The following is a 15,577-nucleotide window of genomic DNA, read 5'->3' as shown; positions in this document are numbered from 1 at the left end:
TTTTGTCCGTATGGGTTCTTTTCCTCTTTCTTTGATCTCTTTGAGGTATACTATCTCTGACACTACTTGTGTGACCCTGGGCAGGTCACTTAAGACTCTTAGTGCTCAAGCCTGGGTTTCTTAAACTGTGGGTCATGACCCTATTTAAGAAGTGCTAAAGCACTCACAAGTGGTGCTACTCTAGGCAACCTCTTAGAATATGTCTCACAGAAGGTGCTACCTTGCATTGGCAGAGGGACTTTGCCCATCCTGAAGTTCCCTATATCAATAATATCACAGATCTAATCCCTTTTTCTATTCCTAGTACCAACCTCACAGGCCTGTTGTAAGGATTAAATGAATTCCTAGACTTGAAGTGTTTTGTAAATTTCTGTATATAAGCTAGCTCTTGCTATATATGAATAAAAATTAGTAAAAAATAAAATTATTTTATTTAAATTAAATGCCTAATTTTGATAGAGTTTAAGTAAATTAATAAAAATTTAACAGTACAAAGCAGTATGAGATAAGGGGCCAAATGAGTCATGTAAACCAAAAGTGTTATAGGACTTCAGGGAGAGGATAGAAGGTGATCTGGGAAGATTTCACAGAGCTAACAGATTTGAGATTGATTTCAGAGAATGGGTGGGACCAAAATAATTGGAGCATCATACAAACACTTAGAAACCTCTCTCTTATTTAATTTCTTAATGAGAAGAGGTCACAACCTTTTTGAGATCCCAACCTTTAAAATGAATTATGATATTTGGAAAGCATGCTGCCTGTCAGCTCCTTGACTGATTGGGACCAGAGAACCCCCCCAGCTAACCATGTGTGTCTGTGTGTCTGCCTGCCTGTGTATGTTCTCAGCTAATTCCAGGTGCAGAGTCTCAGCAACCAGGTCCTGGGAGCTCCCAATCTGAAGAGGACCGATCCAAGTCAGCGCCCACTTCCCCTTGTGATCAAGGTGAGAAGCTGTGATGTTCTTCCCTCAACTTCAAATTATGCTTTTGGGGAGCTGGCTCTTTCTAATCGTTTTTTTAAAAAGTGCTTGGCATGTATAGTAGGTTCTTATTAAGTGGTGGATTTAGTTGAATGTGATTTGGAAACCTAAGCCCTATTTCCTCAAAGAAAGAAAGCTTGGGTTAGAATGACTCACAGTTTGAGGCAGGTCTCCACATTCCGTTTTCTCATCCAATCATTCAACAGATATTTCTGAGGGCCTACTGTGTGTAAGGCATTGAATTATTAAGCTCTGCCATAGTGCCTTTTCTAAAGTTCTTCTGTGCCAGTATAGAGAAGCAAAACCTCCTTCAGGTTTATGGTTCTTTTCTTTCCCTTTCTCCTTTTTCTTCTCCTATGAGCAGTAGGCTATGAGATATAGCCACTTTGCCAGTCAGTGACCCTTTCTCCCACCATCTATATCTGCCTTCTACCAACCTTCCTATGTCTTGGCACTTCCTCATCACGAGGCTGTTGTGTTCCTTCTCATTGTAACTGGCTCTTTACCTTGGAATCAGGATTGGAATAAGCTGAGGATGGAGGGAGCTGGAGAATTAAGTATCTGAGTACCTTCAGTGCATACAGTGACTAGTGGATGGTTATGGGGACTATGCTGGGATAGAATGTAGGGAGGTTAGCTTTAATCGTGATTTGCTATCAAAATTTAGCATGGAATTCAAAGAAGGTTATAGGCTTTTGAGATGGAATGAACCATCAAGTTTGTCTCCTCCCCCATTTTATGGCTGGGGAACTGAGGCCAGGGAGGTTAAGTGATCTCCTTACCTATATAGTAAGAAATGAACCAGAATATGAACCCAAGTCTTCTGACTCCATGTTTCATATTCTTTCATTTCCCTTCCACTCTTATAGTTTTTAAATTTGTGAGGACTTCACTTATCCTGGGAAAATATCAGAATGCTAATAAGGTTTCAGTGGGCCTGGGAGTGTTAAAGAAATGTCGCAGAAGTGCCATTTGATTCATTTATCCAGTTTATTCAACCAAGTGCTTACTGTGTAGCAAGCTCTGGGTAGAGTGTTAGAGGCTACAATCTCTGCCCTCCTAGAGCTTGAGAGAAGTATGTGCTTTTCCTGGTGACATTAACAGTAACATTCACTTTTTTGCCTTTTCCAATCACTATCCTTTGTTTCTCTTCATGTTAGGCAAGTGGGGCCAATGGTTAATTACTGCTCCTATTATACAGATGGGGAAACTAGAGCCCAGAGAGGTGAAGAGACATAGGGTCACACATTGAGTTAGTGGTGGTGGTGAGATTAGAACCCCAACCTCCTGGCTCAGTGTAGCCTAACCTCGACATAGATCCTATTAAGGTGATTATTTATAGCCTTACCTTAGCTTCTAATGAGGAACTAATTTCACTTCAGGGTCAGTTTGCTAACCATAAGGAAATGAATTAGTTCTTCCTTCAATGCTGAGGAATGCTGGGGAATGAGGGCCTTGAAAGACTGAAGATAATCTTTAATTTAATAAATACTATACCCAAGGCTTTGCAATGAATAGGAGTGATCTCTAGAACTATGTGGATGTTATCATATGAGCTATATAAGATGCCCCCAAGAGAAGCCTCAGGGTATATTGGAGAGATGGCATGATTTAAAGTCAGAAGACCTGGGCTGAGACAGCCACTGTGTTGCTTATGATCTCTGGAGCCATCAGCAGATTACTTCACCTTGATAAATAAAGAGGTTGGACCAGTTCTTAAGCTTTATTTATGTTGTGGATGCCTTTGGCAGTCTAATAAAGCATAAGGAATCCACAGAATAATGTTTCTAAATGCATAAAACAATGTATGTAATATTATGAAGGAAACCCACAATTTTGAAATACAGTTATCAAAATGTTTTTTAAGAAATTAGTTCATGAGCCTGTAGGTTAGCAACCCCTGGGGCCTGACAATTTCTAAGGTTTCTGCAACTCTAAATCTATGGTCCTATGAAAAAAATTCACTTCTGATCATTAGGGAGTGTTTTGGGAAGGGAAGTGTTTGGGGGTAGGTAGGAGTTAGGAGACTTGGTTGTGAGGAGTTGACTAATTTACTACATGACCTTTGACGAGTTACTTTGGTTTTGAGCCTCAGTTTCTTCATCTGTCAAGTGAAGATATTGATACCTACCTCTCACATGGTTAACATGAAGATAGAGAAGAAAAAGAAATGGGAAATCACTTTGAATAATAAAAAGCAGCATTATATGTGCTGGTCATTGGTATAGAACATGTGGAAGGCATGTTTTCTGTGATCTCTCAAGGCATTTTGAGGAAATAGCCCATTAGCTCCATGTCTTTTTATTCTAAATCAATGAAACATTCCCTTCCAAAAGCTATTCAAACTTCAGTATTTAAAATTGGGCTTGTTGCATGTATTCTCTGGGCGTTTTTCTTTCTGGGACTTGCTTTTGTATGACAATAAGCAGAGGTTAACCCAGATTCATTTTGAGACAGGGAGCTGTGGATTCAAGGAGGGCTGTCACTTTAATGAGAGGCAACCACACTACAGCCCAAAGGTACCAGAAGCATCATGGTTTAGTGGAAGAGCCTTGGATTTTAGTTAGAAGACCTGGGTTTGAAGCCCAGCTGAGTCACTTAGAGCTATGTAACCTTGGGAAAGTCACACCTCCTCTGGGCTTTGGTTTCCTCATCTTTAAAATGGGAGAGTTTGACTAGATAACCCTTTAGCTCCCTTCTGGTTCTTTTATGCTATGACCTGAACTTGTAGAAGCAATTTCAAAACCAGAATTCTGATATATCTGTGTAGGCACATCCCGATTCCTTCAATAGACTTCCAAAATCTGATTTCCAAATCAGCAGGATAAATTCTAGGGGAAGAACACACACACACACACACACACACACACACACACACACACACACATTTGGGCCTTTGGATGAAAAGTCACAGATCCGTTTACCTGAGGGGTGTCTTGTAAAAGCAAAACCTTACCTTGATCCCAAAGGGTTAATAATTTTATGTACCCCTTCCTGTAATCCTGTTTATTCACAGACATATTTTGAAATCAGATTATGCTGAATCTGTCTATTTCAGCACAGTCTAATGTGTGCCTTTGGTTAACGAGTAACTAACGATGATAAAGCTTCTTCAAATATAAAAGGTCAAAGGATTAACTAGTGTTATCATACACATATAATATACGTCACATACTCCAACAGAGAGAAAAAGACAATTTGTTCTTACAAAATCTAGATGTGTGGAAGGATTCCTACCGTGTTTGAGGTAATCTTCCATACGTTCATACGTACTGAGGGTGATCCTATCGTCAATCATAAGTCATTGCTCCTCTTCCTAAGAAGTCCTTCTTGCTAAATAGGTAATTGGGCAAATCCAAGAACAAAGCAAAGCAAAGTCATTAAGGTGAGACCTCTTTGAAAATAGGCCTATCAGCTGTGATTTGCTGTTCTTAGTTAGTACTCATGGTCATTCTAGTCACTATTTTTAGATCCTAGACCAGGAACTGCTAAGCTTGTTATTGCCAGCATGTCGCAGGGCTCTGAGGTCTAATTAGAGCCTCATCTTGTCTTCCGGTATAGGGTACTGGCCAGGCCCTGTATGAAATGTGTTACTGTCCAGTGCCCTTGCGTGTTATGAACCTAGGGTCTGAAGTAAATCAATACATGGAACACTTTGGGCCCTATGGCACTCTTTGAGGAGAGGGTAGAGAAAGAGACCTCTTGGGGTAAAGAGGGGAGGAAGTTAAAGAGCTTGAACATTAGAAGGGCAAGGAGGCCGGTGGAGTTGTCTGCTTAATTCTATGATTTGTCACCCTTGTTTTCAGAAATCAAAGAACTTGAAAATAACATTAGGAAGGCCTTGTCATTTGACAATCGAGGGGAGGAACACCGGGCGGCGTCATCAACAGATGGTCAACTGGCCAGCCCTGGAGAGAATGGCGAGGTCCGGCAGAGCCAGACAAAGCGGATGGGCCTAGAAGAGTTCAACTTCATCAAGGTGTTAGGCAAAGGAAGCTTTGGCAAGGTGTGTGGTGTCTGGTTCCTGTGATTTTGCTTAACCGGGTGTTCAGCTTAGTTCAACAAGCATTTATTAAGGGCTCACTGTATTCAAGGTGTTATTGCCTCATTTATGCTCTCTAATGCTGGCTTGTCCTGTGAAGTTTCCCTTCCATTATAGCCAGCTGCGTAACCTTAGTCATGTCATTTAAATACCTAATCTGCAAAACGAGGAAATTAATACTTTCTTTCTCTTTACCCTTATTTTTCTCTGTGTTTTCTGTTTGTCTGTTTTAGTAATGTCCAAATGAGGTAAATGATATAAAAATGTTTTGGAAATTTAAAGTGTATACATATACACACACATATATATACATATGCACATACGCAATTACACATACATATGTACACATAAATATACACATATACTTATGTGTGTGTGTCCTTCTCCTGTATTTCCTTCTCCTTTCTTATGTACTATTTTTCTTTCCTCCTTCTTCCTTTCACCAGTGGTCAGTCTGAGGTCTTGCTTTTAATTCATTACAAAGTCTTTGCAAATGTTCCCTGTGAACTTTATGATTTTCTCTTACGTAGGTCTACCTGAGCAAGCCCAGCACAATGTCAGACTCATTTTGTCCACATCGGAGAATATATATTGCCCATTTTCCCCCCTCTCTCCATGTTGGGCTCTGGCCTGAGTACTGTATGAAGCATGTTAACAGGGTGAGGTCCCTATCCTTTATGAGCCTGTGGTCTATAGTAAATCTAAAAATAGTCTAATTTATAAGGGAAATATAGTTTGCCACTCACTTTCAGCACTTCTCTCTAACTATGGCAGGAATATTAATAACCAAAAGATCTTAGAGGAAGGAGAAGAATGCTTCCCATGTGTTGGATAGATACTCTATGGAGGATTAATGGAAAGACATGAGCAAGAATCCAATAGGCATATAGAAGGATTGTGATCTGCAACAGGGGATGGATTATTCACATGGATGAGATCACGGGTCCATCCAAAGCAAAAAAGCAGTGTCCTCTGCTTAGGCTTTCCCTGATCTTCTCATATTTGGCACCTCCCAAGTGTATGAACACAATAGGGGATACGGATTCAATGTCCCACTTGCATAAGGCAATTTATGATAATGTAGCAATCCTCATAATGGTCATATATATACATATAGATAGACAGATAGATACATAGATAGATGATACATAGATAGATAGATATTACTGCTCATTTTAGATGGGATAGATAGAGAGCCTAAGAAATAGGTCAAGTTTTGGACTCCATCCCTTGACCTCCTTTATAACTCCACCCCTGGGCCTAATCTGGACATTGTGTACCTCACTAAACCAAGGACTGCACAGGGAGCTAATGGGAACTGACTATTCAGAAATCTAAAGAACAGGAACTGGATGCTCTGGAGACAAGCAGACTAGCCCTGACAGATCAAGGGGAAACATGTTATGGCAAGTCCTGGACACTTGAAAGTCCTCGTAAGTAGGTCAGCTGGCTTTCTTGACATATGGCCCTGTTCCATGTCTCTCCCGCTGACCACCTCAAAGAGAATGAATGCATGCGATTGCTCCAGGGCACTTGGGGTTATTTTTCCAGGTCCCTTACCTCCCTCTATCTGACCCTGAAATCTCAGGGGCAGGGCCAGGATGGGAACCTTCACCTCACTAGATGGTAATTTCTGAAGTAGCTGCATTCTTTAGATAGGTTAAAGACCTGGACCACAGTACTGGGGCCAGGCTCAACTCCATGCAGTGAGAACCTTGCCAGAAATTGGACTTAATATTCCTCATTTGAAGCATGTGATACCAGCACTGTGAGAGGAAAATTAGACAATTTGGAGTTTCCGTGTAGTAAAGTCAGAATGTGTGTCTTAACCATATAAGTCTATTGCCTATATTTTTAGGGGAAAAGACCCACACAGCTCAAGCTTAAGCCAGTTTTACAGAACGTGGGTTATGTGTAGGTGATCACAGGTCTTTAGGCTGGCATCACGAATCCCCTAGTTAGGTTTTTAAGTTGCTGGATTCAATTGAGTAAGAGCCATGGAATTTCATGTTTGAAATGGGACTAAAAAGAACCTCTTACAGAAAAGCAGTATGATGTAGTGGGAAGATGCTAAGATTGGAGGCTTAGATTCAGATCCTCATGCTCACTAGCTATTTGACCTTTCGCAAATCACTTAACCTTTCTGAGCCTTCATTTTCTCATCCGTCAAATGTAGAAAATAATCTTTGCATTACCAGTCTTACAGAGTTGTGGTGAAGAAAGTGTTTTGTAAACAGTGTGGTGCTATGTAAATGTGAATTAGATAAATAAAATTAATATGATGAGTTTTTGCATAGATGCTAAAATGTTGCTATTTACAAAGAAATAGGTCTTTAAGTCACTTATCATTGGCTGATGTGGGTTTTTTCCCAGGTGTCTGGGTATAGGAATAATTAACACAAATATTTTGCTTGGTTTTAGGTCATGCTAGCAGAGCTCAAGGGCAAAGATGAGGTGTATGCTGTGAAGGTCTTAAAGAAAGATGTCATTCTTCAGGATGATGACGTAGATTGCACCATGACAGAAAAGAGGATTCTAGCCCTTGCACGAAAACACCCCTACCTGACACAACTCTACTGCTGCTTCCAGACTAAGGTAGGGTGGATCAGTAAGCTATCTGACCATCTTCTTGGAAGGGATGGGATACCAGAATGGTGAATTTCAGGTGAAAAAGCATTTAAAGTATCACTATGTACTCTATCTACAAAGAATTTATGAGCATGGTAGATTTCTTCCTTTGAAAAACCAGTGTAATCTTGGACAGACCTTTTCTCTTAGAGCAGAGTTCATCTAATTAGCTGAGTGGGAAAGCAGGGATCCTGGCAACAGTTAAACTCCCTTGTGGCAGAACTGGGCCATGCCATGTGGCCTAACTCCTGGTTTAATGGAAGGTACACTGGGCTAGAATGAAGATGACCAAGGATCTAGTCCCAGCATTGCTCTTGGCTTACTTTGTGACCCTAGAGAAATCCATGAGCCTCCTTAGGCCACAGTTTCTTCACTAGTCTGGCAAAGATTTCAGTAAACCTACCCAACTTATTTCCCCATGTAATGAAGAACAGCTGAAAGAAGTGAAAACATTTGTAAATTATAATACTGATACATTATAATTGAAGCATTATTCCATGCTATAACATGTTGGAGGCCAGATACCAGAAGATGGCAGTAAAGAAGCAAAGATATTATGGACTGATCGGCCATACAAGCTGTAGTAGAAGATGAAAATTTCGAACTCTTAGAACTTTTTTCTACTCAGCTCAAGGGTGAGATCAAGATTTGGTAAATGTTTGGAAAAGCACTAAATTGGGAGTTGAGGCACTTGGGTCCTAGTCCTATTCTACCACTAGCTAGTAGACTAGTTGTGCCATTTGGCCAAATCTTTTAATCTCCCCAATGCTCATTTTCTTTGTGTGCAAAAGAGTGGGGTGTATAGTTCATATTGATTGAAGCTTGTCTCTAGTGATGGGAAGGGATAAGTGGGGTGCGAGGGAAATAGCTACCACCATGGCAGCAAGAACTTTGTCTAACTCTGGGATGGCTGTGGTTCTCAGGAGACCCAATGTGTAAGTGGAAATTGATTTTGAATATAGAATTGTGTTGGATGCCCCTTGCTGTATTTATGAAAGAAAAGAAGCAAAACCAACATGGAGCTCAAGGGACCTTCTCTTGTCCCCCTGTGTATCGCACTTTCCCATCTTGTATTGACATCTGTGGTAGATTTCTACCAGTCCATTCACAACCACCCCTCACCTTTCCAAAGCTGTGGGAAAACATCTTTCCACCACCCATTTCATACTGCTACTAAACTACAAGTGTACAGATGGACTTTACTTCACGTAACACACACATAGTCCTGAAAAGTTGCAAGCAATAACATTCTTCTAAAGTGAATCATTTTTTGAAATGCACTAAGCTAGCTTAAAAGTATAAAGTAGATTAAAAGAACCCCATGATGAAAACTTTTATAAAGCAAATAATCACTATATAATTAATCCCTTTTTGAGTAAATAGGAATTTTCTTATCATAGCCATCAGTCAGCAATGGCATAAAGAACAGTAGATTTGGAGCCAGGGGAGACAGAGAGATATAGGAGAAAAGGCACAAAGTTTGAATCAGAAGACCTGGGGTCCAACTTCAGCTCTGCTCTTCACTGTCTGTTTGAGCTTGGGCAAATCATTTATTTACTCTAGGCATCAATTTCCTCTTCTGTGAATCAGAGTTGGATTTGACAGCTTCTAACTACCTTTTAGCTTTAACTCTTGTGAATTCTATTTACTGAGTTCCCTGCTTTTTGCCTAGCACTCTGGAATTCCAAGGGAAGAAGAAGACTAAGTCCTTTGCACTGAACTTATAGCCTAGGACAGAGGTGCCATGCAACATTCCCCAGTGCTAGGCCTAAACCAGATTAAAATGTACTTGGGAAATGTTTAGCAAAATAAATGAAAAAAATACAATGCAACATAGATAATGTTAATTTATGCTTTTCCAAGTTAATAGGTTGCATTCAGGGATTTGAGTTTTGACACCAGTAGTCTAAGGGACCGAGGCGATAAATACAGTATAAATGTCACCTCAGTGGCTCAATGGATAGAGCTCTGGGCATGGAGTCAGGAAGATTTGAGTTCAAATCCAGCTTCAGACACTTACTAGCTGTGATACCGGGGGAGGGGGGGGGGAAGTCACATAACCTTGGTTTGCCTCAGTTTCCTTATCTGTAAAATGGGAGGAATAATAGCACCTCCCTCCCAGGTTTGTTATGAGGATTGAAGAAGATAATCACTGTAAAGCGCTTGGCTTAGCGTCTGGCACACTGTAAGTGCTATATGAATGTTAGCTATGATCATCATTATTATTATTAGATGGAATAGGCATGCCCCAGGAGGAAGCTCTCCTGGACAGTCCCTGAATTCCTTAGACAAGGTGTGAAGTCCTGATGAGACCTTTGTTTTGTCACTGACTCAAGTGAGTTCCAACAACTGCGTTTATACCCTTAGCTTTGGCCTTTGATGGGGGACCATTAAACAAAAGACTCAAGGGAGCTGAAAAAGAGGTCCCACAGAAATGAGAAGGGGCCTGTATATATATAATCGCAGACTCATTTCTATGGAGAGACACCTTTGTATCCATGGGCCCTTTCAGGGAACCACATGACCACAGGAATGACAGCAAACGGGGACAGGAGTGGGGCAGTAAGATACTTCTGGGCCAAGCTGGGATATGTAAGAATGTGGGCAAAGAGCAGGACAGCAGCAGTGTCAGAGAAGTCCCTGGTCCAAGCCAAAGATTGGGTTCCAGCTAGGACCTGTGGGAACCAGAAGAAGCAGTGAAACCCTGAGCCAGGATAAGGAATATACCTGAACTTCTCCCATCAGTGGTATCGTGAATCATATGGACTGTGCAGGTCCAGTGGCAGTGGTGATGATGGTGGGAGAGATTGGCTACAGACCTAAGTGCTTACCTTTTGGGAGAGGGGTTTTAAATATCCCTGGGTTAGTGCTTTAACTCTGGAGAGATGCACAGGCCCGCCATATGGGCTCAGGTACGAGTCTTTGCATTTATTAGTCATGTGAAATAAATCTATATTTGGTGCTCAGTTAGCCTGAGCTCTTGAAAGGGAGCTTAGGGTCCTTTTCTTATTCTTGTACAGCCCTAAACAATGATGTTCTCCCTTAGAGGGGCCAGACATGAACCAATTTTTGATGGTACCAAGAGCTACCTGGGTATGGACAAACATGAGTTGAATTCGGATGTTCTGTGGGAAAATTCCAGGTGGGGGCTTAAGCTAAAGAGGTTGGTTGTTCCTGGAGGTGGGCCAGATTTACATTTCTTCCTCTCCTTGGAAAGTTTGTCCTTATCTACATTTGTTTAAATCCTTCCCTTCCTCCAAGCAAAAGTGCAGGTATCAGCTCCAAAGTAAAACCTCTCTTACCTGGTAAACTAAACAAGAAATTTCAGATTCCCTGACTGAGAATTATCTCTATAGTTTAGGATCGTGCTAAATACCTTACCCCCTTCTCAAACTTTATTGCAATATTTAGCCTCAACTTTCCCTTGGCCTTTATCCCCTCCGGCCTTGTAGCCGGAGGGTATTTATTTCTATATAGAGGGTATGCACTAGATAGTAAGCTCCTTGAGGGCAGGGACCATACTATTTGTTTATTTTTTGTGTCTGTGAGGCCTGGCTTAGTCCCTTCCACATAATAGGCACTGAGTAAATGGTTTGTTTTTTTAATTGAGAGTCTGTTGTTGTTTAATCATTTCAGTCATGTCCAACTGTTTGTGACCCCTTTGGGGATTTTCTTGGCAAAGATACTGGAGGGGTTTGCTGTTATCTTCTCCAGTTCATTTTACAGATGAGGAAACAGAGGTAAACAGGGTCAAGTGACTCATCCAGGGTCATACAGCTAGTGTCTGAGGTTGGATCTGAACTCAGGTCTTCCTGACTCCAGGCCTGGCAGTCTATCCACTGTGTCACCTAGCTGCCCTGATATTTACATTTATAAAAATGACATTTATGAGGCATTCATTTTCAAATATTTGAAGGACTGCCAAAAATTTGCAAGAGAAGGTTTGGGTTTTTTTTTTTTTTGGTTTACTTTCAATGTTGTTTTATTCCAGAACTTGGTACAGCACTGAGTAATAGAAAGAACATTAGACCTAGGATCAAAAGGCCTGGGATCGAATTCTGGTTCTATATGTGCATACCACCTATGTGACAATAAGGTACATCATGTCAGTTCTCTGAACCTGTTTCCTTATTTGTAGAATGGGTATCAGGAGTGAAATTTGCCTTACTAAGTGACCCTCACAGGGTCATGAGGAAAGCACATAAAAATGAGGATTTTGCTATTCTCGTTGTAAATACAAGTGAGGCAGATATTTAGTGAGAACTAAAAATAAACCGGTTTAGTAGTGAAAAGTGAAGCTGGATAACTCCTTGGATATATTGTAGAAGGATGAATTTGTGCTTCAGATCCTAGAATGAACTAGATGACTTGTAACTCCAAGACTGTTTTACTTTCTGACTACATAGAACCAAAGGTTCAGTCATGTAGTTCAAATAGTTAATAAGCAAGAACTTCACATGGTACAGAATGAGACATATATTTTGGACGTGACTAACACGGGAATGGGTTTTGCTTGATTATGCATATTTGTTACAAGGTTTTGTTTTTGTTTTCTTTTTCTCTGGGGAGAGGTTGGAGGGAGAGAAGAGAGATTTTTGTTAATTGAAAAAAATAAAATTTAATTAAAAAAACTTTAAAAAATTCTAAAGGAGCTAAGAAAAAAGAGAGTGTGGGGGGGGGTGGTGGTGGTGGTGAGAGTTTAGTCAGGGAAGATTTCATAGAGAAGGCAGGCCTTGAAGAATGAATGATATTTGTACAGACAAAGAAGATGGGGTGGGGAGACATTCTAAGAGGAACAGGGTGGGGGAGGGAGGAGAAGAAGACCTTATTCTCCTGGCTACACCTCACTACTCTTGGACTCACATTTCCACGGCCAAGTATGTACCTTTCCCACCATGAACCTGATTTTGACTTGGATGCCGTCATCTCATTAAGGAAAGCAAACATTTACTTTCAATCCTATTAAGATTTCTTTCACTCTTGTTTGTTTATCACACATAAGGCAATAATCATGTTAAGTGCAGATTTAATTATTTTAGAGGGATTATTTTTATTTAGAAATGTAGGAATAAATGTCACCTAGGAAAACATTCCTTTGAGAATTCCCCTCCCCATTGCATAAGTCTGAGTGCTGAGAAGAAGCTTTTGACTGTGTTTGGTGAACCCAGCTCCCTGGCTAAGTTTCAAAGGGAGCAGGTGTGGGACCCTGCTCTTTGCTCCTCCAAGAGTCTTGGAGGTCAATTATGTAAGCCCGTTGACATCGGTTTCGTCCCTGCAAGTCACCAAATGACCATGAAAAAGGAGGATCCGTTTGTGAGGAAGACTAGTTAAGCTCCAGTCTCCCCTCAGGGTCAGGAGAAACCAAATGAAATATCACTGATTTTCCAGCACTAATAGATATGGGTGATGATCACAGTGGCAATAAAAACCCGGTGTATATGGGTTCCTGTGCTCTGCCTACATGTTAAGGCCTAAGACCACAGAAAGAGATGTGGTTCCTGCCCTCTAGGAGCTTAAAATCTATCTTTGGGTAGAAAGAACTAACACATATGAATCAGAGAGGAATATAAGACAATCTCTGTGTCCAAGTCATCTAGTAAATTATTATTTATTAAGTGCCTTCTACATGCCAAGCACTGTGCTGGCCCCTGGGGATACAAAGAAAAAAAATCCCTAATAAGGGAACCCAACATGTTCTATAATGACTAGGGACTGGGCTTGGGATGTCTGGTATTAGGAACTCCCAAATGAGGTATCTCTTCAATGAATGCATGTGGGCACCTTCTTTGTAACTTGTGACCTTAAGGGTTGCCTCAGTTGCTGAAAAGTTAAGGGACATGGACAGAGTCACATAGCCATAGATGTGTCAGAAGTGAGGGCTGAACTCAGGTTTTCCTAGTGCCCAAGCCAGGGTTCTCTCTTCTTTGTCACACCTATCCCATGTACCTATGTAAACATGGACAAAAGACAAATACAAAAATACACAATGATTTTGGGAAAGAAGGTCTAATATATACCAAATGCATGGCATACACACACATATTATATATCTATATATCTGTTATATACACACACACATGTGTATATGTAGATGAAAGAGCCATATAGATATATAGAGACATGTTTCAATATGTTTTTCTGTAATATAATATAATATAATATAATATAATATAATATAATATAATATAATATAATATAATATAATATAATATAATATAATATAATATTATTTTTTATACCAGAGCTCAGGAAGGGGAGAGAGACAGATAAATCTCTCTCTCCTTTCTGAGTGTGTATGTGTGTGAATATATATACTATGTATATATAGAGATGTAGATATGTACATATAGCTACATAAACATGTATGTATGTGTGTGAAGATACATACACATACGACTGTGTATATATACACACATACATATGCAAGTTGTTAATTTATATAGATGTATATGTACATAGATATCTCTATACACATCTCTACATATACATCTCTATATCTATACCTATATCTACATCTACATCTATGTCTTCAAACCCCATATAGGACCTGAGCTGAGCCTTGTCAGTTTTAGGTAGCCCGAAGGGATTGGAGGCAGCTGGAAACTCAGAAATTATCCCTCAACCTAATTTTAATCATTTATTTAAAGTTCTTTACCCACTGAGTTTTCCAAGAAGCAAACTGTAGTGGCAGATGGGATCCCCACCTCTTTGCAGTTTCCCAGATCACTTCTCCCCAGAAGATTGTAAGGAGGTAATAAAAGGAGAAGGATCAAGAAAAGGAAGGGGAGTCAGAGAAGAAGGAGATTCTGCCCACAGAATCATCAGACCCTGAATAGCTGAGAGAGACCTATGATGAACAACTGGATGCAGCTTTTTAAAATGTCAATAATCATTGATTTAGAGCAAGAAGAAAACCTAGAGGTCATCTAGTCCACCTCCTCCTCGCCCCCTTCTTCTACAGATGAGGAAACTGGGACCCAGAGAGGTTAAATGACTTGCCCCAATGCCTCCACAGGTCTAAGTAGTGGAGGTGGCATTCGGCCCCTCTGACTCCAGATGCCCATTTTTTCCTCATTTTTTTCACATTCTTATGTTTCAGAATTTTTGAGCACCCCATGTGTGCACCTGGCCTCAGGTCTTTGTGGGAAAGTAGGAAGAATGATAAAAAGTAGTGCAGAAGAGAAACCATGACTTCAGTAAGGAGTTGCTTGTCTCTTGGTTCCCTTTCCTTTATCTTCTTCCTGGGGGAAACAGATTATGGATGTAGTGAGTCTGTTTTTGTTGTTATAGGAAATTCAATTCTCAGACATATTTAGAGTAATACACAGCTTGTGTCTTGGAACCTCATGGATGTAATCCCAACCAAATGGATCCCACAAAACTTGCCATAAATAAATACACTCATGTTTTTTTTTTTTAAATCTGTAATTGCGATTGCAAAGGGATTTTGCTCCCAGATTGTTGAGATTTTTTTTGGTGGGGGGGACAATTCCCTGGTAGGGCTATACAGTTTAGATTCAACGGTTCTGAGGACCCAGCAAGAAAATGGAGAAGAAATCCCCAGTGATTCTCCCTTGGAAAGTTTCCCTCACTGCTGTGGAGGGAAACATCAAATGGAAAAATCCTTAAAAAGCAGCAAGAAGGATGTTTGAAATGAGTGGAGTTTCAATGATCTTCTCTGTGCTGTGCTGTAGGGGGGAGGGGGTGACCATGGGGGAAAATTGTAGTTTCTATGAACTCTGCTGTTTATTTTGACTGTTAGCTTTGAAGAACAGCAAATATGCTATCTATAAAAACACACACACTCAACCAATCAGCTATATGGATGGTCCTGTTGCTTCATTTGGGTGAATTTTCGTTTTAGTCTGTGTTTATATATTTTTGTTTAGAGTGATGAATATTTCAGGTTAGGTCCCAAAATCATA

At 40.4% G+C, this 15,577-nt stretch overlaps 1 protein-coding gene across 1 annotated transcript in view; it reads left to right on the top strand.

The window, feature by feature from the left end:
* The window catches only part of PRKCE (protein kinase C epsilon), a 666,915-nt gene that overhangs the window by 430,932 nt on the left and 220,406 nt on the right, over positions 1-15,577 (top strand). Inside the window, exons 8-10 of the mRNA XM_036749535.1 lie at positions 850-946; positions 4,789-4,988; positions 7,446-7,619. Coding sequence (XP_036605430.1) covers positions 850-946; positions 4,789-4,988; positions 7,446-7,619 — 471 coding nt within the window. The remainder of the gene's footprint in view (positions 1-849; positions 947-4,788; positions 4,989-7,445; positions 7,620-15,577) is intronic.

The sequence above is a fragment of the Trichosurus vulpecula genome, chromosome 3 (assembly GCF_011100635.1).
Source record: "Trichosurus vulpecula isolate mTriVul1 chromosome 3, mTriVul1.pri, whole genome shotgun sequence".
In the NCBI taxonomy this organism is placed as follows: domain Eukaryota; kingdom Metazoa; phylum Chordata; class Mammalia; order Diprotodontia; family Phalangeridae; genus Trichosurus; species Trichosurus vulpecula.
Note: the sequence above shows the minus strand (reverse complement) of the source record. Positions and strands in the feature narration are given on the sequence as shown.